General features: G+C 39.1%; 2 protein-coding genes and 1 long non-coding RNA gene across 6 annotated transcripts in view; 1 reads left to right on the forward strand and 2 right to left on the reverse strand.

Moving 5' to 3' along the window:
* Nucleotides 1–19,002, reverse strand: part of Cpne1 (copine 1) — a 34,871-nt gene extending 15,869 nt beyond the window's left edge. The window contains exons 1-2 of one of the 4 annotated variants that reach the window (XM_078051682.1): nucleotides 18,862–18,942; nucleotides 13,646–13,698 (exon numbers count right to left, since the gene is read on the reverse strand). The gene's annotated coding sequence lies outside the window, so the exon portion shown is untranslated. Of the gene's footprint in view, nucleotides 1–9,872; nucleotides 10,014–13,645; nucleotides 13,731–18,861 lie in introns of those variants that run through there. The other 3 variants (XM_078051680.1, XM_078051681.1, XM_078051683.1) reach the window with 3 other exon arrangements.
* On the reverse strand, nucleotides 6,581–9,993 carry Rbm12 (RNA binding motif protein 12). The gene has a single exon (XM_078051679.1). The coding sequence runs from the start codon at nucleotides 9,991–9,993 to the stop codon at nucleotides 7,081–7,083; it is 2,913 nt and encodes a 970-aa protein (XP_077907805.1). The 3' UTR covers nucleotides 6,581–7,080.
* A 19-nt stretch (nucleotides 19,003–19,021) lies between the features above and the next one.
* On the forward strand, nucleotides 19,022–19,941 carry LOC144378116 (uncharacterized). The gene is made up of 2 exons (XR_013439661.1): nucleotides 19,022–19,216; nucleotides 19,798–19,941. It is a non-coding gene; the product is annotated as an uncharacterized LOC144378116 (long non-coding RNA).
* Nucleotides 19,942–23,582: the final 3,641 nt, after the last annotated feature.

A 23,582-nucleotide genomic window follows, 5' to 3' on the forward strand; every position in this document is an offset into this window, starting at 1 on the left:
GGCCACAGGAGGAAAATGATATTTCCCGGGTCACTATAACTGACGAACCACAACCTGATTTTCCTTCAAAGTGTGTTTTCTCTGTCCAGCCATTTTAGCTCACATCTTGTAATCCAGCCCAATCTAAAGCCCACCTGTCCACTGAGAGTAGTAAGGTTCATGTGGCCTCTCCCATGACCTTTAATAACTAGCCTTGCACACAGATGGAAAAGAATTATGTATCCATCACACTCTCCCTGTTTAACCACTGGGGCAGGAATGACGGAACTGCTGGACTCCACATTCTAGGACTTCATCCAGAGGAATGCATTTTAAACAGCAACCATAAATATTCCAAACAAGGTAGGATTCACCTTATCTATATGAAAATTTTCAAGGAATATATACAGTGTAGTCAATTCTGCCCCATCATGCCCTGCTAGAATTTACTTTCTGTGGGGCATCTGGTGCAATAGAAAGACCACCTTCCTGACCATCTCCCATGTGCAGTGACTTATGGCCCAGAGGGGCTGAGTGAAAAGCAGATCAGATTCCACAGAAAAGTAACCTGTCATTTGTAATGCAAATCTTCCTACTCTTCACTGGAATATTTCATTTGGGATACTTGGGAGAACTTAAGGTGAGTTGTTTCCAAAATTTGCTTGCTTGGGAAGTAAGGGTGAGATTTCAACAATAGGGAAATCATACTGCAGCCACAGGCTGGTTTACATTTCCTCTTGTCTGAACATCATTCAGCAACTATTCAGGAAAGCCTTTACCCAACTCCTCTGGTATACGAGGTGCCTGGTACAAATACAATAAAGCACTTTCATGTATATCTGAAGACTCTACACTTACTTTGCTTTCTTTTCCATGTGCTAGGTACAGAACATACCTCAAAAGTTGTTAGTATAGGCTATAGCTATAGCTACCATGTATATTCAGGTTGAACCGTCTTAAAAGCATGAAGGTAATAGATGTTTCAATTTCAACAGCCCCAGAAGCAAAGCATTATCTATTTCAGGACAGCAGTTGTATTAATCCTTCAACCAGTTTAGCCAGATTTATAGCAGAGGGGCTCTTCTGGTCAGATGGCAAAGGGAGTTATGTATGAAGTATGTGCCATCTTCCCACCCCCATTGCAACCCAATATGTGGAGGAGTGTAGCAGTGGGTGGCATAATTCATTTCAAAGTGGAACCAAAGATATATGAGGAAATCAGCAGCAGTGCCAGCTGATATAAGACCCTTTAAAAGCAGCTGAATTTCTTCACCCTTCTTAAAGCTTTCCCACTTCTTGAGGACTAACAGGTGATTTGTGGTAGAATAATGTAACTGTTACCATTTGATATGAAGCACAAGTGTGTATGAAAAAGCCTTACTCACTAATCAAGAGCTAAGTGAATGATCTCTAATCTCCACCACCTCCACCCATTAGGAGGATAGGGTTACCAAGAGAGCAGCAAGGGATCTTCATTCCAAGTGAGTCCCATAGTCCTTGTTACCATAAGATCTACTATATAAGCAGGCAAAGCAGACACTGGTGGCAGCAGAATGGAAAGGGACTGAAACACCAAGGGATAACCTATGTAAGTATAGCTTAGTTCATTACTGGGACAAGTTAAACCAATACAACATCTTTGACTCTTCATTTATGTTCTTGTATCATTGATACATTTCCCCCAGTCACTATATCTCATTCTATATCTCATTCTCTTAACATGAAATGGTTAGCAATCAACTAATCTGGAAAATGACTTGAGGGCTGGGTTCATGGCTCATTGGTAAAGCGCTTGCCTAGGATGTGTGAGGCACTGGGATCAATTCTCAGCACCGCCTATCAATAAATAAAGGAAAGGTCCACCAAAAATAAAATTAAAAAAAAAAAAGACGACTTGAAACTTTTTACTAAGATTAGAGTCCATGTTGGACAACTGGGGTTCCATTTCCAATGCTCTGCTGTGCCATATATCACTTTTCTACCACTGCCAGCTGAGTCTCTTATATTTTCACTAGCGGGAGGTCCCTGAGGCAGAGTTTAAGGGATATAGTTAATGAGATTTCCCCATCACAATATGCTGCCCTACTGTGCTGCTTTAGGGTTGGAATGTTTATATCAGGTGGCTTTTTTCTCCTTCTGGACTCTTCAGTAGTTGAGCAATGATGTGGAAAAGCATGCCACCTTGGTTTGCTGGTTGCTAGTTATGTTGACCCAGAAAAGGAGCCACATTCTAGGATGCTATTGAGACTCTTGGATAAAGTAGCTCAAAGCACCAAGAATAAAGCCAGGAACAGCACAAAAAGAATTAATGTTTACCTGAGCAGGCACCAATAGGAGATGAACTTGCTTATGTTGTTGAACAGGTTTTTCTCAGAAAAAGTCACCTTAGCATCAGAAGATTAATTGTGTGACTATCAGAGTACAATTTTTTCAAAACACTTTACATTAAGTCTTTGTGTTCCATCAGATTTTACACTAAAAAGATGAAACTGTAATCAAGCAATTTTTAAAAATAAAAAAGCAGAGCCATAGTTTGATTCTACCATATCCCACAAAAGCTCTACTTTTGGGAAAACAGTCAATAGATGTACATAATTGATAAACTCTTGCTGTAAAATACCGGAAAGCAGAAACAATGATTTACAGAAGTGATCAACAAGAAAAACAATCATTATCAGAGTCCACACCTTTCAGGTGGTAAAGGCCATGCTAGGTATCTGTGGGCAGTTGATTTCACTCAGTCATTTTTCAAATTCCTGGACAACCTTGATTATTTATAAAAGGCTCATGGTGGCATGTGCCTGATGTCCCAGTTATTTGGGAGGCTGAGGCAGGAGTTAGTGTGAACCCAGGAGTTCAAGGCCAGCCCGGGCAGACTATGTCCCAAAAAAAAAAAAAAAAAGGAAGGGGAAAAGAAGTAAAATGGTTCAGTTACTACCTGGAATTATGTATGTTAGTCTAAATACCTCTTAAGTGAGCTGGTTATTCTAATTCAAATACACAATAAACTATAGCAATAATTACACTTTTCAAGAGCTTTCGTTATAGGAGCCCACTAGATCCAGCAACTGTAATCCAAACTTAAAAAAAAAAAATTCTGTGGAGTTTATGAAAACTCATTCACTATTTTTTTCAGAAGTTGAATAAGTGTGGAAGGGACTAAAACCAGAGCATCAATGTCAGAAAGCAGCAATATTTGTGATTCCTCTCCTTTCTTACCCACCTCAAATACCTCATACAGCAATACAAAAAGAGAGAAAAAGCTGTAGAGGTGTGTGAAAATTATAATCTATTTTGAAGATTTCTCTTCTCTTTTCCTACTGTAATCAATTTTTTTAAATGATAATTCACAGACCCTTTAAGACTCCTGTGAAAAAGAAGAATCTGGTATCTGTTCTTTCCAAGTCCACATAATGAAGTAGTTCACTAGCAAACACACACAGTAAATTAAAATTCTGAAAAGGTGGATTATCACAGATTTGACCTAGTATCAAGACTCCTCCCTGCCGTTCCAGGCATCCTCTTCTTTCCAAACTTCAGCATTAGCAGACAATTAAAAGCAACAATTGTTACCTCCTCCAAGATCACCAAAATTCACCTTTCAAAGGCACAAAATATTTTCAGGAAGTTTAAAAAACTGATGTTAAAATAGCTCAGTACTTTTGTGCAGTTAAAGCATTAAAAGCATCAGCCTGTTTTTATTTTGTGACAAGTTTATTGAACAGTATTCAGACTTCATCTTTATCTTTATAAACAAAAGAAAATCTGCTGAATGATGCCAAGGCAGTATTTGCTGGCAATGCTGGGCACATATGGTCTATGAGCTGTTTTACTGTGTGTAGTTTCTAAAGTTTGGACTACTAATAGAACTGCCAGTAAAACAATTTAAATGTGGCAAATTTTCTGAAGGTGGGAAATAATTTTTAAAGCAATCGCTGCCAGAAATTCTCTCCAAGAGGTTTAACTACCAGCGACTTTTACATTTTCTTTACTTGTTTTTTTAAGTGTTCTCAAAATTAAGTGAATTTTCTTTTTACACACTTGACCCACACCTGTGCAGAATCACAGAATCCAGAAAAATGGAGTGAGTTTAAGTCATGCTTCCTCATTTTTATGCTAGGTGACTCTTTCCACCTAAAAAGTACACGTTTGATTACTTCCATACAGTCCCAGATTTTCATCTGGTGAGTTAAGACTGACCTTAACTATATTAATTATTATTACTATTTGAAATTCTGAGTAACAAGTTTTCTAATTGAATTTTCATTGTCAATGTTTTGACAACTTGGTATACAGAGTCAGGAACTACATTTCACTTAACACTGTGTTGCATTAAAAAACAAAACAAAAACCAGCCACTAATAATTGTATATCCAAGCTACAGTGTAAAAACAGAACATACCTCCAAATTAGGCTTATAAACTAAATCTTTCACTAAACTTCAGAAAAGTTACAAATTTGCTTATTTATAAAATACATTTTTCATAGTTTCTCTAATCCTTTAAACCGAAAGAAAAATGAACAATAAAAGCTCAGTAGGAGGAAAAAAAAAATTAAACCTAATGGAAAAGATGCTCTTCCATTAATGTCAAAGTCACCGAACACAGACAATAAAATTTACACATAAAAATTGAGAATACCATGATAGTGTTTACAAATGCACACAACTTTGAGCAAAACTTTACAATCCTTCATACCATACAAAGCAAATGAGAAAATAATATAAATTCAATTCTACACCAAACCTAGTTCTTAGGAGAAAATTTGTAAGAAGAGAGGTATGGATAGTTTCACAGAACATTTTCAAGAATTTTTTTAAACCTGAAACTCCAAAGCCCAGAAGATAAACAGTATGCTTAGCAGTTAGCACTATGTTAATAAGTCTCAGATACACAAAAATCAAGTTCCAAGACAGCAAAGCATTTAATTACATTTCACAACAAGCACTGCTGTGGCTCAACGAAATATGAAACATAGTTCTCTCCAATTGCTACACAAACCACTATTAAATTTATTTAATTTGATGAACAATGAAATCAAATTCTCCTTTTCATCATTTACCTAAGATGTAGAAATAACAAAGTAGGTGCAATAAAGTGTATGAAATATTTAATAAGAATGTACGAGCACATTTAACCAAAATAAATTGTGAAAAAAGGACTTTCATCTTCAAACAACCCATTTTTTTTTTTCTAAAATGAAAATAGTCAGCTTTCCAATGGGGAAAATAATCTGTGGTTGAAACAAGACTCCCAAGCAGCACTGAAGTTTTTCCCATTGTCTTTGGAATGAGAAAAGATTACTTAACAGCTCAAATTGAACAGCATATACAAACATTATATTGCTTTTTAAGTTGAGGAAGCAGTATCTAGTGATCTGTCATATCAAATTTGTGTTTGTGAATTATCAAAAAGACCCACAACACAGCCACCTCTTCTTTGAGTTTGAACAATCCTTTCCCTAAAACAAAATTCCTGTACTGTCATCCTCTGATTGTACACAATCTTCACAAGTGAAACTGTTACTACTCTAAATTAAGGGCGACGCTTTATTTCAGTGTTCTACTGATTTGCAACACCAAAAAGGCACTACATAATTTTTAATAGGATATACTTCTTCTAAAGGTCAGATCTCCATAAGTATTAATGATTTGTAGGAAACGTTGGAGATGTTTTAAACCAAGGCAAGAGAGCAATGTAAAAGATAAAAATTTGTTTTTCATGATAATTCCCCAATCTTCCATTCTGTACATTAACAATATAATGTGACATATCTTTAGAGAATTTAAACGAAGGGGGGGAAAAAGCCCTAAATAGAGCCTATGTGGCAGTGAGTAGGCCATTGCAAGATAAATATTTTTATGACTAGGACACGTACCAACCAGAAGCTATGTGTCCTGAATGCCCAAGAAACGAATACAAAAGGGCAAGGAGTCTTAATTTGCTCCTCTCTGGCAGATAGACTTTTACTCTGCACAAAGAATTTTTGAGAACAAGGCTCTTGATTAAATAACTATACCAAAAAGCCTCTAACTTAACAGGATTAAGCACACATAAACCTATGGACCAGCTTCTGAATCTTTTATTCTATAATGGTATTGCTAACAATTTCAACTTCAGTTTTAAAAGACTAGATTAATATAATGCTCTTTCTAATGAATACATCCCTCTTTTTATGCTTTCAGGCAAAAATTTCACTGAAGTTGGGACAAAAGGGAATTGCTAGAACAATCATCTTAAACACTGGTTACTAAAAGTATTTTCTGGTTTCAATGCCACCCAAACCACATAAACAATTTTTAAACTTACTAAACTAAAACTTGGCGGTTAAACCAAAAAGGCTCTGGTAGGTAGAGGACTCCATAGTTTATTTTTATGGCAAAAGTCTTATTTCACACAGTTTTAAGTGTGTCATTAGAAATCAAAGTTCAGGATTATAGCACAAACCAATTGTGGAGTTTCATATTTAAAGAAAAAACCCAACAAAACAGTTCTGCTCATTTACAAATGAGTCAATTAGGCAAGCAAAGCAGCAACGTCTGAAGCAGGACTGTCCATACAGCAAGAATCCTCAAAGAAGCAATAAAGGTACATACAATGAATCTGTATACAGAGATTTTATTCAATTTTAAAAGAAAAAATGAAGACTTTAGACAAAGCTTTGACCCTATAACAAAGCACATCTGTCCAGCTTTAAACCAAATTCCAAGAGTAGCCAACTTCTATATTTTAGTAGCTGGCAGGAGCACCCTCAATGAGCTCTACTGACATTTCTATTTTCTTCATCCCATATATTATGAAACAAAACCAATCTAGACTCCTTGATAAACTTTATGTGGTCATTGAGTTTTTACAAATGGTTTCTCTAATAGTATGCCAAAATCATTTTTGTGTTCTCTCCAGATAGCTTTACTGTAACATACAGCAATGTTCATCCTGGTAGTGAGCTGTAAACAGTCAACCAATGCTTTTGTTATGGAAACCAATCTATATGCAATTGAAACAATCCACAGGTTCTAACCTGAAAATACTAGGAAAACAATCTGGATGCAATGAACACAGCAATATGAAGGTCTACCCTATAAAGAACTGATGTGAATGGCTATCCTAATACAAGTTTTACTTTTCTTGAGCCTATAGGCCTGTCATTTAAGTCAATGACGGCAGCTGTGGCTTCGTCTCGAGATTCAAAGGCCACCATGGCTTCACCTGTGGGCATACCTTTTTCGTTGTATTTTAAGCACACTGAGCCTGGGATTACTTGATAGCCATAAAAGAAATCTAAAATCTCATCAATAGACACAGTGAAGGGCATGTTCTGCACTTTAATTACTGTAGGTCCTGGTTTCCCAGAACTAGATCCAAAGCCAGGTGGACCACCAATATGGATTGGGCCAGGGCCAGGGCCAAAGGCTGGCGGTCCACTCAAATGCCCAGGGGCACTTCCAAGACCAGGAGGGCCACTTCCAAAGCCAGGGGGGCCACCTAAGCTACCAGGACCATTTCCAAAATTCTGAGGGGCCCCTCCAAATCCCGATGGCCCACTTAAAGTATTCGGTCCACCTCCAAAACCAGGAACTTCCAATCCTAGACCAGGCAAACCACTGTTTCCAACTGAAGGCATACCAGGCCTAGCATCACCAAAGGCCCCTCCTAATCCTGGAGGAGGCAGTGGTGGCCCAAAGGCATTTGATCCACCAAAATTACCAGGGAAATTAAATGGAGGTCCATTGTTGGCCTCCTTTGATCCTACTGTCAGGAAAGCATGTTCTTCACCTCCGGCACTGGGCATTCCCGCACCAGGCATTCCCGCAGTAGGCAGGCCCGCACCAGGCAGTCCTGCAGTGGGCATTCCCGCACCAGGTATGCCCGCAGCAGGCATGCCAGCGCCAGGCATTCCCGCAGCAGGCATACCCGCAGCAGGCATTCCTGCAGAGGGCATTCCCGCAGCAGGCATGCCTGCAGCAGGTATGCCAGCGCCAGGCATTCCCGCAGCAGGCATACCAGCAGTGGGCATGCCTGCAGTAGGCATTCCAGCACTAGGCATTCCTGCACTGGGCATTCCTGGTACTGCAGGATTACCCGGCACAGGCATCTTTAGGCCCTTTTTTCCTTGGGCAGGGGGATTTTTCTCAATCTCCCTCATATCTTCTAGGGTAACTACATGAACAAATGCTTCTCTCCCATTAAGTTTTTTACGGTGTAAGTGTTCAGACTTACGTGCATCTTCTTCATTTTTAAACTGAACCAATGCCTGTCCTAGACCTTGCCCATTGTTATCAACAAGAACATGTACTGCATTTTCATCCACTGGGATTCCTTCCAGGAACTGCAGAACATCCATCTTGGTAATGCTGAATGGAATATTTGTTATGTGGGCACAGACTTTGGCAGAGTTGACATCCCCCTCTGGATTTAACATCATTTCTCTCTGGTCATAGCTGAAGTTCTGGAGTCTTTTTCGAATCGTATCTATCTTTTCTAGCATACCTTTCTTAGTAATTGGATGAACTTGAATAAAGCGATTGCCCATGTATTGTTTATGACGACACAGAGCAGCCTTATAGTCAGCCTCATTCCTAAACTCTACGAAGCCTTCACCAGTTGCTTTCCCATTGGGTCCATAAGCTATATAAATACTATCTTCCACAATATCCAACTTTTTAAAAAAATCAATGACATGTTTGTTTTCTGCTTCAAATGGCAGCCCTTTCAAGTAAACACAAAAACCAGCCTCATGTGGTGATCTTGACCTTGACCTTTTCTGCCCACTGGGCGATTTTGACCTGGGCAGTGTCTGAGGAGGGGGATGGGTTTGTCCAGAAGGTCCCATACTTTGTTTGAAAGTGATATGTCCTCCAGCAGCTACCCACTGTCTCTCTGTGGCAGGGCTAACTTCCACATAGCGTTGAATCATCAGCATTCTGTTTCGTTTCAAAGCTTCAAATGTATCTTGAGGGGAGAGAAACTTAACCAATCCATTCCCATTATTTCGGCCTACATGATCTTTCAATAAATGCACCGCATCAACACGGAGCCCATGGAAAAATTCTCTGACATCATTTTCCATTGCAGAAAAGGGCATTCCATGAACACTGACATACAGATCATCAGGGTTGATGGGAAGAGGCTTCACGCTGCTTTGAGAGTTCATCTGGATAGGGTTAACAGGATTCAATGGACCCAAAAACATAGGGTTCAGGTTATTGTTCAGATTTATAGGTGCTCCAGAGCCATTCATTCCAGCAGGTAAAGGTGCCACGGGTGGTGGATTCAAGGGTGGCATGCCTGACATGGGTGGCAGTGGGGTCATGGGTGGCACAGAAGGGACTGGTGGAATCGGGGGCACAGGAGGCACAGGGGGCAATGTAGGTACTGGAGGAGGAACTGGTATTGGGGGAATGGATGGCATTGGTGGCAAAGATGGCATTGCTGGGATTGGAGGAATTGGTGGTGGTGGGACTGTGTTCATTGGAGAGGCTGTACTTGGAATGGTCGAGCTGAATGTTGGGCTCCCAAAAGAAGCCCCCATACTTGGAGGAGCAGTTCCTACGCTGGCTGTGGAAAATGTCTGTATGTTTTTGTTGCTTTCATGAACAGAAGTGGTAGCAGTAACTACACTTGGTGAAGGATTATTAAAGTTGGGTACTGTTGTAGGCAAGTTTACCCTGCCACTCATTCCTGAGCTAGGTGGTGGTCCTGATCTACTAGCATTTGCTGGTGGTATATCTAGGTTGGCAGTTTCAAACCGCCTACGACTCAGTTCAATCATATTCTGCATTTCCGTTTTACTACTCAACAATAGTGTTACTTTTGACCCTTTAATTGTACCACCTGTGCGCATCATACCAAGCCTTGCATCTTCATCAGTGGCAAAAACGATGAAAGCCTCACCCAGTTCACCCCCTACAATATGCACGCCCCCATCAGGGATGGTCAATCCAGAGAAGAAGTGGCGAATGTCCATGGTCCCCGCCACAATTGGGAGACCTTGCAAACGGATGACCACAGCCATGCTGCGCTGAAACCACACACACCTGCAGATGAGAAAAGGCAACGGCCAGGTCAGACTCCTGTTTATCACACAAAGTTTTTAGCTGCAAGAATGACCAACTACCATATTAGGCCCTCGAACAGTCCCTCAGGCTAACACAGGCATCATCTTTTTTTAAATTTAGAGATTCTAAATTTAAATGTTGAACCCAGACAATTTCAATTTCCAAAAGAGATTAATTCTGGAAACAATCAGATGTTCAGTCCTAAGATTTGAAAATTTCAAGAAAAAACAACAGTAGGACAGTACAAAATCACCATAACATCATTCAGACAACTAGCCCTTAAGATTTAAAAGAAATGTGTATATCAAATCAGGAAGCCAAGTTTAACAACAGGTAGGGGGAAAAAAATCATACAAAGGACACATTAAATATTTAAAACTATTTAGCATCTTCCCTAGAAACTTCATAATTTCAAAGAATTACCAGAATGTCATTTTATAGGGTTCCATCTCAAAATCCAAATTAAAAATTGGAATGCTCAAGACTCAAATGAGAACCAATTTCATTTTTCAAACTAAAACTTAAATCTTTTCTTTGGGGAAGGGAGTGGGGGGGTACACTGAGGACTGAATCCAGGGCCTCCAAATGCTCTACCACTGAGCTATTTTGCAGCCCTCCTTTGGTTTTTAAAATTTTTTTTTATATTTATTTTTTAATTCTTGGCGGACACAACATCTTTGTTTGTATGTGGTGCTGAGGATTGAACCTGGGCCGCATGCATGCCAGGCGAACACGCTACCGCTTGAGCCACATTCCCAGACCCTGTTTTTAAATTTTTTATTGTGAGTCAGGGTCTTGCTAAATTGCCCAAGATGGCCTCAAACTTCGATCCTTATGCGTCAGCATCCTGAATAGTTGGTATTATAGGCATGTGCCCATACACTCAGCTCCTAACACTTTTCAATCACACACACACACACACACACACACACAAACACACACGCAAACCAAAAAAACAAAAACTTGTTATACGCAAGCTTACAATGCCACTCATTCCTGAGCTACGTTGTGGTCCTGATTTACTAGCAACTGCTGGTGGTATAACTAGGTAGGCAGTTTTGAACCTAAAAATAACATTTTCTTTGGGGGGGGAAGGGGGTTCTGTTTTTATACTAGGGATTGTACCCAGAGGCACTTTACCAAATGAGCCACATCTCCAGTTCTCTTCTTTATTTTAAGAAAGGATCTCACTAAGTTGCTTAGGGGCTCACTAAAGTACTGAAGCTAGCCTTGAACTTGTGATCCTCCCACTACAGCCTCCCAAACTGCTAAGATAACAGAAGAGTACAACTGTGCCCAGCACAATCTGCCTTACAACTTTATTTAAAGTTAATCTATATATGGAATTACTTATTATAAACATGGCTAATACATATTAAGAATAAAAAATAAATACTAAATAGAACAGCCAAACCTGAGTTAGCTATTAATCACTTTTTTTCTTTTATTTGAGACTGGGTCTCATATGTTGCCTAGGGTGGCTTCAAGCTTGAGACCGAGATTCTCCTGCCTCAAGCTTCTGAGTATTTGGGATTACACGTGTGTGCACATTACCTGGTTTAATTCATCACCTTAAAATGAAGAACTTGGGTGCAGCATCATTCACATTAATTAAAACTCAGGTTCAATGATTCATTCCCCAATCTGCTATTAAAGGGGAGGGCTGACAATGAAAAGGAATAATTTGAAAAGGAATAATTTTTTCGGTTTTGTCTAGGGTGTGAAGTTTACTCAGCAACTGTTCAGTTTCTTACCCAATATAACTCCTGTGGGATCTCTAGTTACTCATGATCTCCTTAAATAATTCTATTTTAATTTAGTCAAATGAAAGTTTCTTCCAAATTTAAATCAAATCTCAGTATTTCAGTTTTAATGGCTTCTAAGAGCAAATGCAAAGGCAGCCTTTTGTAAACTGACACAAACCATATTTATAAGGCTGAAAAAATATTAATTTGAAATTAATGTGAACAAATCAACTTTTCAATATGAGCCTATTAAACTGGGTCCAAAGCCTCAAGGAAGTTATTAATTATTCGTGGTTTTATTACTTCTCAAACAAGGGCATTAAAAGGTCTCCTGTTATAAGGTTTAAGAAACACTCTAGAAAGGAGTTCTTCCATGTAAAGTATTACATGAATACTAATAATAATGTAATCAGATCTATAACTATCTCAATATTCTGACTGCTGCATACAAGGAGAAATAAACTGAATGCACTCATAATGTGTACACTCATAACCCCAGCTACTCAGGAGGCTGAGGCACGAAAACCAGCCTGGGCAAATAGCCAAGACCTCCATCTCTAAAAGAAGAGAAATATATTACTTTACTTTGATGGTTTTCTAACACACTTATATATAAAAAATAAAAGTGTTGTTTTTGTTGTTGTTTGTTTTTGGCAGTACTAGGGATTAAACCCAAGGCCTTGCATGCACATTCTAGGTAAGTGCTCTACCTACCACTAAGCTATATCCCAGTCCAAAATAAAAGTTATTTTCAAATTTAATCCAGAAAGATGGACTGGCAAATAAAAAATGCTCTTTATGAATCATCATAAAGCACTACAAATTTGGGGAAGATGGGCAAAGTTTTTCATTTATTTACAAGAGTCAAGAAGAAAAATTAACACTAAAAAAAAATTATGCCAACAAACTTTCTTACATTATTAAACAGTTTAAAAGGAAGTTTTTCAAATGTAGGAAAGTGAGATAGCATTCCTGTTTAACTTCAAAAAAATATTTAATCACTTTATGTGGGGAAAACATCATGGTTTGTAAACCAGGTACCCAAAACAACTTGAGAGAGAGAGATGTAAATTTGCACTCAGACAATAAAATGGGAACTTGATATGGCCTCAAGTACACAAAAATTAAACACACCGCAAGATGACACACTCGTTAAGTCTTTAAACCATTTTCTGCTGAGAAGAGATTTACTGAAAGTCTATACAAGGTTACAATGAAAACATGCTCATCTGCCTCAGATTACAAGCAGGAAAGGGGCTGAGGATTAAATCGAAGAGCACAAGATTTATTCATAAAGCCATGTGAAGAGGAAAACAATTTTTAGGTTCTGAAAAATGAGTTATCATCTGTTGTTCTGCTACTAATAGGCATCTGTTTGATAAGTCATTTCAACGTATCTTGAGTCTAGCTTAGTTAACAAAAAAGTTATATTAAATTTGCTAAGTTTCCATCTAAAGTCTAAAATTTGTACTCTACAACATAACTCACTGTCTATACCTATACCTCCAGGGACTATAAATATATATATATATATATATACACACACACATATACATATATACATATATCCATACCAATAACAAGCACCTGTATCTGTACGTCATCTAGAAAGCTACTAAGGGGGTAAATTTACTTACTACCTAACAATAAAGAATGTAGCAGGAGAAATGCATCCATGTAAAACTGGCCCTCAAAGGAAGCAAAACTATTCAAGGTACCCATTTACCCCAACCCCAACCCTCAAATAAATTTGTAAACACACACATACAACAATTTCACCACTACACATATTTTTATGTTTTCTTAACAAAGTATCTCATTTTATTTTTGTATTAAAACAAACCCTGTATTCAAAGTCTCTTACCTGATTAAACAAGAGATGTATTTTCTTAACAAGAAGTAGAGGCCAAGTCAATCCTGTGGGCAACCAATTAAAACCAACTTTTAGACTGCAATAGAGAATAAACGGAGGCAAAAATCAATGCAGGAAACACAAAACAATACGCACAGGCCACACTGAACTGTATATTAAGGCAGCGAGTCTGAAACCACCAGAGAACTTCATTGGAATGCACATGGGGGAAGGGGGGGAAAGCAGACACCAAATTCCCAAATACACTTTTAATTGTACTGCTTTTCAAGCATAGAAGTCTCTCAAAATATCTATATATTTATATGTCTCACAAACATGTCATGAATTAGCCCAAGAATGAATCAACAGAAACAAAGCTCAGCTTCACAACTGGTAATGATTTTATCACTTGGTGGCAGAACAAGTCCAACCTCTACCTATTTCCCTATATTCCCACCAAACTTTGGATGAAAAAGCACCAAGTTCACACAATAATTATTTGGCAAAATAAGTTGTCAATTCAAGGGTATTCATGGAAATTATTGCAACTACTCTTTCAATATAATTTCCTTCGCATTAAAATATCAAAGATCACAAAACATAATGAAAGTTTTGGCTACGATGACCAGTTCCACTAGGGCTCAACATATTCAGGAAAAATACTTTTTTTCTCATAACACAACAGTTCCAAAAATCTTGTTTTAAAAATTCCCTAACAATGTCTGACATACTAAGAAACAGACCACACATCTTTCACTAGAATTTATTTAAAATGGTACAAAGTTATGTTCACAAGCAACATACATGACCAAATGACAATTATATTCAAAAGGTCACAGTGTAGGTGGGGGGAGTACTGGGGAATCAACCCAGGGGTGCTCTACCAACTGAGCTATATCCTGAGCCCTTTCTAGTTTTTGAAACAGGATCTCCCTAAACTGTAAGGCTGGCCTCAACCTCCCAAGGGACGGGGATTATTATAGACTGTGCCAATGCATCTGGTTCAAAAGGTCTTTTTTTTTTTTAAATTCAGAAGAGGAAAAAGATTGCTCCTGTTCAGTATTAAGATCATCAATAGATTGATAAATGATGCTCATTTTTAAAATTTGTTCTAATTAGTTATGACAGTAGAATGAATTTCATTTTTTAATATCTTTCAAGATTAAGCTATCACTAGTGAGCTTAATATTCATCACCAGAAAGTAAAACCAACTTTAAAAATCCCAAGTGTTATTCCAAACTTGTCTAAAGGACAAGTTAAATGTCTCTGAGTCAACTACTCAAATTTAGAACAGTTGCCAAAAAGCTATGCAAATGTTATAAACACTTTCAAAAGCCCAGAGCATTGTATTAATCTTTGACATTGTACAAATCTATTCTAATTAAGTCTAAAGGGTTTTAAGGCTCTTCATCTGAAAGCCATATCTAGCAATTTATTTAAGGTTCACAAAGAGAAATACGACGGAAAAAAGCAGCTTCAGATAAAGTTATAAAGAAGGGCATGAAATTACTGCAATATTTGTTTCTAAAAGGCGTCCACTCTAGCAGCTATAGAAGCAGGGTAATTTTCTAGTTAAGTTACTTGTGAAAAACATTTGATCCCTACTGGAGATTCTAATTCAAAAAGTCTCAATACAATGGAAGCAGATTCCTCAGCCTCTTTCCTTCTAGAACCAAGAAGGCATCTGAAGGACAAATCCAGATCATCTACTCAAGCCCAAAGGAACTTATAAGATCTACACAAAAATTTCTAAAGACTGTTTGAAATTATTTTATTAGGAAAAAAAATTCTCATTCCACAAAGAAAGGTTGAAAACCCAGTTGAATTTGACAAATGCCTCATTTAAGTTGTGTTCAATTTAAAAATACGAAAATCAATCCACATATAAATTTGTGATTCTCTTCTATTTCAGCAAAGAGAAACCCCATTCCATCCCAAGCCAAAGTATGCAGGAAGTCAAGGTGAAAGGAAAGAAGGTTCTGAGAACTGAAGTATTTTTGTTTCAAAACCATACTTTGTAAAGATCACAATAATTTAACGTGGTATCAGGAACCTGCTCATTCCTATAAGCTAATGTCAGTTAGCAATCTAATGCAGGATTCTAAACTGAAAAATTCATCCCATTCACTTTAAGCTCTCGTGACTTTAAAAGGACAAGAGAAACAATTCTATGCAACACCCCCCTAAAAATATGTATTTTACTTATACAAATTCTAGAAGCATAGGCAGAAAGAAAACGGGCCTGATTTACCATTAATCCACTAATACATTTGAGAAGATCTAAAACAAGCAAGTTTGCTCTAGTATACTTTCCATTTCATACACTAACACGGACATTAACACAGCACAACAATTACCTGATTTATACATAAATTACAAATATCTGCTATAAAAAATTTAGCATATTATGACAAGATTTTCTGATTTACTAGTCATTCTAATCACTTGGAGTTTCAGGATAAAATGATAAATCTCTTTATCAAGTCTAGACACACACTAGAACTTGATCGTCTACACTCTTCATCTTGTAATAAACACTCAGAAGTGAATATTTGTTCAGTTAATCTAGGTACTTCAGTCAGATCTAAAAGAAACAACACTAATAACAAAAAAAAAAACACAGCAACACCTCATTTCACATCAGAGATAAGCAGCAGAAAATCGATTACAATAGGCACACTATAAGGAGTATAATCATAATCACATTATGGAAAGCATTATGAAACTACCACAGCTTCATCCAATTGATTTTATCCCCATCACCAAATGGAGCACATTTAAGATTATGGGATCATTCATAATGAAAAAATTCTTCTGACACTGATGAAGATGTATTCATTTTATAATACATTGATCAATTTTCCCATTAACTTCCCATTTAGTACTCAAAGGCAGCAAGACTTTAATATTGTTATTTTTAATCCCCCCCAAAAGTTCAACAAAAATGTTCATTTTCTTACTTCATTTACACTTCAAAGTAAAAATATTCCTAGCCTAACCTACCACATTCACCCTCACTGTGGTTTAGGACTGAAAAGCTGGCTTTAAACCAAAACTCTGCAAACCAAAGGGTGGTAGTAAAGTCCGACAAAACTACACAGTTAAAATTATTATTCTGTTCGGTTGACCTAAATATTTAACAAATATCCATGAATATTTATTAAGCATTAGACATAAAACTTGACAACAGTCTCCATGTTTTAGGGAGATAGCTAAAAGCATCATTTGTGCAGCCAATTACTGATACTTAGTTCTTCCTACACCTACAAAAGAAAACAACCAAACTGAATAATGAAGTGACCCTCTACAAAATGGAATAAAAGCAATACCAATATTGTCACTGGACTCCAGCATCCGGTACACATTGATCTACAAAAATCAAGTTTTATACCTAGAAAATTGTACCAACAACCCCCAAAATCTCATTATGCTCTCAACCAAAATATTTGACATATCAAAGTGAAAAAAGTCTAAAGTGTACTGTAAGAGCACATTATAAGTAACTACCACAATAGTTTCTAAAGCTTTGTATTTTTCACCTACTGGATTTGAATATAAGAAATATTGAAATTATTCATTACAATCATAAACAATGTAACCAACATTTAATCCAACATAAGAAAGTGACATAAAAATGCATTCCCTGTTTTGGTAAACTGCCAAATCATTCATACTAAGCAGATCGTGAACTATTATATAAGCATACCAAACATTTAATTTCCTTCAAAAAAAAAATCACCATAGATTCATGTGAATCACCTGTAACAGTTTCTCCAAACTTTTTATTCTTACAAAAATGCACAAACACAAAACTTTCCACCAAATCCAAAAATCTCCATTCCATCAAAACTACCAATTTCAAAAACAAGTACAACCTACATGTCTAGACTTGCAGGATTTTTTTCCCCAACGGCAAATACTCTGAAATACATTAACAACAACACTACTTAACAAGGTCCCAAGCAATTCTTGTTGTTAAGACTGAATTTTCCAAAAATTACACCATTTGAAACCATGCAGGCAAGAAGCTCTAAGATAAACACTCCATTCACAAACCTCTTCCTTCCACAAGCCTTCAGTTGCCACATTCCCCCCGACCCCCGAAGGTTATTTTGATTGGCATCATCCTAATCTTGAATGATACAAAATGGCTCCTGCCAGGTGCCCCCATTTACATTAGGTCTTCTCTGGGGACACAAGCGCCAAGCCGAGTTTTAAGGCCAGAAACCTCTCCAACCACAGCCTGCAATTCTCAATATACACTACCTAGTTGAATTAATGTTTAGCATTGAATAATCCTGAGTAGCCCACACTATAATTCCTCATATTTTTCACCATAAAGCACATATGGGAGACAAAGTCTATGCAAACCCGCTGCTCTAAGTCCAACCCCGACACTAACCTGTAGATCTTCAAAGGCCCTCCCACCCATTTCACGTGGCTGCAAAGTAGCGCCGCCAAGCTTCAGAGTAACTCAATTAACTGTCCATCGAAAGCATCCACCCTCCACATCTTACAGGACTTTCTCCTTCATAGTGCCAGAGATTCCCCTCCCAAGGAGCAGTAAATGTGCTGCTTAAAACACTAGCTTTCTACACACGTTAGAGTAAGCCCCTCCTTAGCTCTGGGCCTTGAAAGCACTTCATTATAAGCCCACCTTCAAGCCAGGAAGGCGGCGAGTGCTGAGACTTAACTTCCTGGACTCACAGGAATGAGCTTCCTCCTCCCTGATGTGTCCCGACTGTAGTCCCCTTTTGTTGGAAGGCCACAAAGGCCTTCTTTACACTTCAGTTACAAAGAATGTCCTCACTATGATCACCTCTCCACTTGGGCAGGGGTGTTGTTATAACCTCTGCTCTGTTTGGAGGCAAAGGGAGTCTTCCCCATGCATGGGATGTAGGTGTATTTTCACTGCAGTCCCCGTTAGTTCACAGGCCTCCGAGGTACCCAGCTCTGGCTGCCTCCTCTCAGACCACCGAAGGGTTCTCGCTCTAGCTTCGTCCCCACTTCGATACGCAGGCTCATCCTTTCTCGCGCCCTCCTCGCGTCCGCGCAGGCCGCAGAGACGTTAAGTGAGCCCCAGGAACCCCGCAAGCCAGCCCCAACCCTTTGTGTGGGGCGCTCGCTGCGGCGGGCTCAGAGGCCTCCGAAGGCCCCGCCCCGGGCCATCAAGGGGCGGCTCGAGCCCCGCACAGCCCCGCCCGTTTCGGGGCTGTGGGAGTCTTACCGGGGAGAACTTGCGCGGCACCAGAACCCAGACCCGAGTTACCCCCCGCGCGAGTGCCTCCGCCCCGCGGCCGACAGCCCCAGCCCGAACGGCTTCCCGGAGCCCACCGCAGCCACCACCTCCTACGCCGCTTCACAAAATGGCCGCCGGCCCGCTCAGCGGCTCCGCGTTCCAGGAGGGGGCGGGACGAGATGGTGACGTCGTGAGGCAGGACTGCGCAGGCGTGCTGAGGTTCTCTGGCGAGCTCCCGGAAGTTGCGGGAGTTGGTGGGGAAGACTTTCGTTTAGTGTTTACAATCTTAGCTCCCAAGCCAGACCTGAGGCAAGCTACCAGTTGGGTGCACACGTTCTTCTCTGTGAGACTTTGAGCAGATTCTTTCAATTCTCTCAGCTTCTCCGAAAAGAGGGAAATAGTGCTTACCTTGCAGAATTGTTTTGACCTTTAAAAGGATCGAAATAGTGGCTGGTTCTATTGATAATGTCCTAACAAAGCCAGAACCTGCTTCTTTTTTTCCATGAAACAAAGTTTCAATCCAGGAAGCCTTATCCACCCTAACCGCTCCACAACTATATCTTAGTATTATTTTGTTATAGAAAAATCTATTTCAAGATACTTTGGTAACTCCTACTCAAATACTCCTGCTTGTGAAGCCAGATGTAAAGAGATAGGTAGTTAGTGTAGCTAGGTAAATCGGGTCAGATATCGAGTCTAAAGAAAAGGGAGTCCAATCTGAGCCCGGGAAGTCAGAACTACATCTGGGAGATTGAAATGTTAATGTCCCCAAGGCCACTGTTGGCCCATCCTAAAGAACTGTTAATGAAGCAGCTCCCAGCAAATAGAGAGGTGCTAATCAAATCACCCTAGGCCCTTCCAGCCCGGATCACTCCTACCTTGCCCCAGCGTCTCACCTGTTTTCCACCTTTTGTCCTCTTACAGGTATGTAGAACAAAAGAAGACCTTAGATACAAAATAAGATAAGACCTCTCCATCCCAGGGATTCTGCTTTTTCAGCTCCCCTTCTTCCTCCAGAGGGAAGTCTTCTCTGCTATCCTTTAATAAAGCCTTTTACTTTCCACTCTACATTTGTCTCTGCGTGCTTCTCTGGTGTTGTATTTCAGAAATCAGGGAAGCAAGAACTCATCAGAACCTTCGGTATCACTTGTATCCTGTACAACCTCCTTCCACCTCCACCGGTACCCAGTATTCAGAATCAAACACAGGCCCCAGATCAAAAAAGTGCTCTACCACTGAGCTACACTTCCAGCCCCCATACACTGTATCTCGTTGAATATTTCTGTGATTAACTTTGTATACAATCCTTGCTTAGCATCTGAACGGCCATCTTACATGACAGCTGCCATTTTAAGGAAAAAGTTTCCTTTTCCACCCAAGGGCCTTTCTGAGAAAGGCTCACTGTTACCGCTGTTGGCTGTTGACCGGTGAGGAGTCATTGCTTCCCCAATGTTGAAGAATAACACCAGAGAAGCACGCAGAGGCAAGGTCAGAGTGGAAAATTAGAAGTTTATTAAAGGACAGCAGAAAAGACTTCTCCCGGAGGAAGAAGGGGACCTAAGAGGTGGAATCCTTTGAAGGGCCAATCTGTTCCCCTTTTTATAGTTTTTGGTGATGGAATGTAGGTGGAAAGGGTTGGGACACAGGTGGGCCAAAGAAGTAATCTGGGCATTTCTGAGTCAAATTTGCTGTTTATTAACATTTCTTTGGTTTGGGCTATCTCCAAATCTGTTGGGGGCTGTTTCCTGGGCTTCATTAACATTTCTTTGGGATGGGCTGTCTTCAAATCTGTTGGAGCTGTTCCTGGGCTACATTAACATTCCGAGTGTTGCTCAGCTTTTCTGGAAATTCATTCTCAACATGGCCTCCATTTTAGATTTCACTCAGTATTAGTCCCGATTTACCTAACTACACTGACTACCTAATTTTAAGTCTGGCTTCATCACCACTCCCTCATACCACCCTAGCCTTAACCGCCTGCATTAGGACCCATCCAGCAGTGATTCCTGAGCCTCCTGCATAAAAGTTCCAGAACTGATTTGCCTTTCTCCTATACGTGATGGACTTTGTCAGCTCTGACAAACTCCCATGTATATCTCTGCCTGGTCTCTCTCATTTCTCGCTTACCTATCTCTCGTTCCTCGCTTTCCCTTCACTAAAAAAAAAAAATCATGACCTAAATTCTCTTAACTCCAACAAGTTTTGGGGAAGATTTGTGTGTGATAGCTCACTATGCCCAAAACAGCAAATTGGAAAAAAAAAAAAAAGTCACATTTTTTACACCAAACATACACTATATGTAATCTGTATAGATAGGTATAGTATATAGTCTATTAAAAAAAAAAAAAAAACTACTAAGGGGTTATAGCTCAGCGGTAGAGTGCTCGCCTTGCACGTTTGGGGCTTTTGGTTCCACATTAAATAAATAAATAAAGGTATTGTGTCCACCTTCAACTAAAAAAAAAAAAAAAAAAAAAAACCTAAACTGGGCGCAATGGTGCACACCTGTAATCCCAGAGGCTGGGGAGGCTGAGACTGGAGAATCATGAGTTTAAAGCTTAGCAAGTCAGTGAGACCCTGTCTCTAAATAAAATACAAAACAGGGCTGGGGATGTGACCCAGTGGTTGAGTGCATCTGAGTTCAATCCCCAGTACCTCCCAGTCAAAAGAAACCTACTAAATGTAATATGGTAATCAGGACTGGGTGGGTGCTGGAACCTAACAGGACAATAATAGGAAAACTATTGTTACATAGGCCTGTAATCCCAAAATGGCAGAGGCAAGAGGATTGCCAATTGAAGTCAAGCCTAGGCAATTTAGTGATACTTTATCTCACTAAGTGAAAAATAAAGAGATGGAGAAGTAGCTCATCCCTTTCAATCCCCAGTATGAGAGGGGAAATAATAGGAAAACTGTTGAAATCTGAAGAAAATTTGAAATTTAGGGGTTAGGGATGTAGTTCAGTTAGTGCTTGCCTAGCATGTGTAAGTACCACCAAAAAAAAATTTTTTTTTATATTTATGTACCAAGTTTTAGGCAAATGCACTATAGTACAAAATTAGAGGAAATTGGTCATGGATATATAACTCTTTACTATCTTCACAGCTTTTCTATAAATCCAAAATTATTCAAAATAAAAAGTCTAGTTTTTTGTTTTGGTACCAGGGATTGAACCCAAAGGCACTTGAACACTGAGCCACATCCCCAATCCTTTTTAATTTTTTTTGAGACTTGGTGCTAAGTAGCTTAGGACCTCACCAAGTTGCTGAGGCTGACTTTGAACTTCCTATCTTCATGCCTCAAATCTCCCAAATTGCTGGGATTAAAAATGTGCACCCAGAGGCTGGGGATGTGGCTCAAGCGGTAGTGCACTCCATGCGTGGGGCCCAGGTTCCATCCTCAGCACCACATACAAACAAAGATGTTGTGTCCGCTGATAACTAAAAATAAATAAATAAATAAATATTTAAAAATTCTCTCTCTCTCTTAAAAAAAAAAAAAATGTGCACCCGGGTGCCTAGAACAAAGTTTATTTATTTTTTTAATTTTTAGTTGTAGATAAACACAGTGCCTGTATTTTGTTTATTTTTATATGGTGCTGATGATTGAACCCAGTACTTCACACATGCTAGGCAATTGCTTTTTTTTTTTTTTTTTTTAATATTTTAGTTTTCGGTGGACACAGCATCTTTTATTTTTATGTGGTGCTGAGGATCAAACCCAGTGCCATGCACATGCCCAGCGAGTGCACTACCGCTTGAGCCACATCCCCAGCCCAGGGCAAGTGCTTTACTACTGAGCTACAACCCCAGCCCAAAAGTTTATTTTTTTAATTAAAAAAATTTTTTTTTCTTAGTTGTAGTTGGACACAATACCTTTATTTTATTTATATGTTTTTATGTGGTGCTGAGGATTGAACCCAGTGCTCTACCGCTGAGCCACAACCCCAGCCCCAAGTTTATTTTTTAAAACCAAGAAAACCTCTATAATTTCATTGCCTCCTTTCTCAGGCTATCCCACTTTCACCATTCTTTACCCAGTAGCTACAAACATTTTTTTAAACAGTAACCACAAAAAGAAATACAACTATGAGCCAAGCATGGTGACACACACCTGCAATCCCAGGAGCTAAAGCAGGAGGATTGCAGGTTTGAAGCCAGCCTCCGCAATTTAGAAAGGCCCTAAACAATTTAGCCTGACCATCTCAAAAATAAATAAATAAATAAAAAGGGCTGGGGAAGTAGATCAGTGGTAAAGCATCTCTGGGTTAAATCTCAGTACCAAAAAAAGTGCTATACACCTATAATCCCACTAATATGGGAGGTTAAAGCAGGAGTATTGCAAAAGTTGAAAGACAGCCTTGACCATGTAGTTAAGATGGTATCTCAAAATAAAAAATAAAAAGAGCTGGGGGTTGGGCTGGGGTTGTGGCTCAATGGCAGAGCACATGTGAGGCATTGGGTTTGATCCCCAGCACCACATAAAAATAAACAAAGATATTGTGTCTATATAACTTTTAAAAATTATGGGCTGGGGATGTGGCTCAAGTGGTAGCGCGCTCGTCTGGCGTGCATGCGGCCTTGGTTCGATCCTCAGCACCACATACAAAACAACGATGTTGTGTCCAATAACTAAAAAATAAATATTAAAAAATTCTCTCTCTCTCCTTCTATCACTCTCTCTTTAAAAATAAATAAATAAATAGATGG

The sequence above is a fragment of the Ictidomys tridecemlineatus genome, chromosome 5 (genome assembly GCF_052094955.1).
Source record: "Ictidomys tridecemlineatus isolate mIctTri1 chromosome 5, mIctTri1.hap1, whole genome shotgun sequence".
NCBI lineage: Eukaryota > Metazoa > Chordata > Mammalia > Rodentia > Sciuridae > Ictidomys > Ictidomys tridecemlineatus.

Coding starts and splice junctions, on each gene's coding strand:
- Rbm12 (XM_078051679.1), bottom strand. CDS start 9,993: ATGGCTGTGGTCATCCGTTTGCAAGGTCTCCCAATTGTGGCGGGGACC.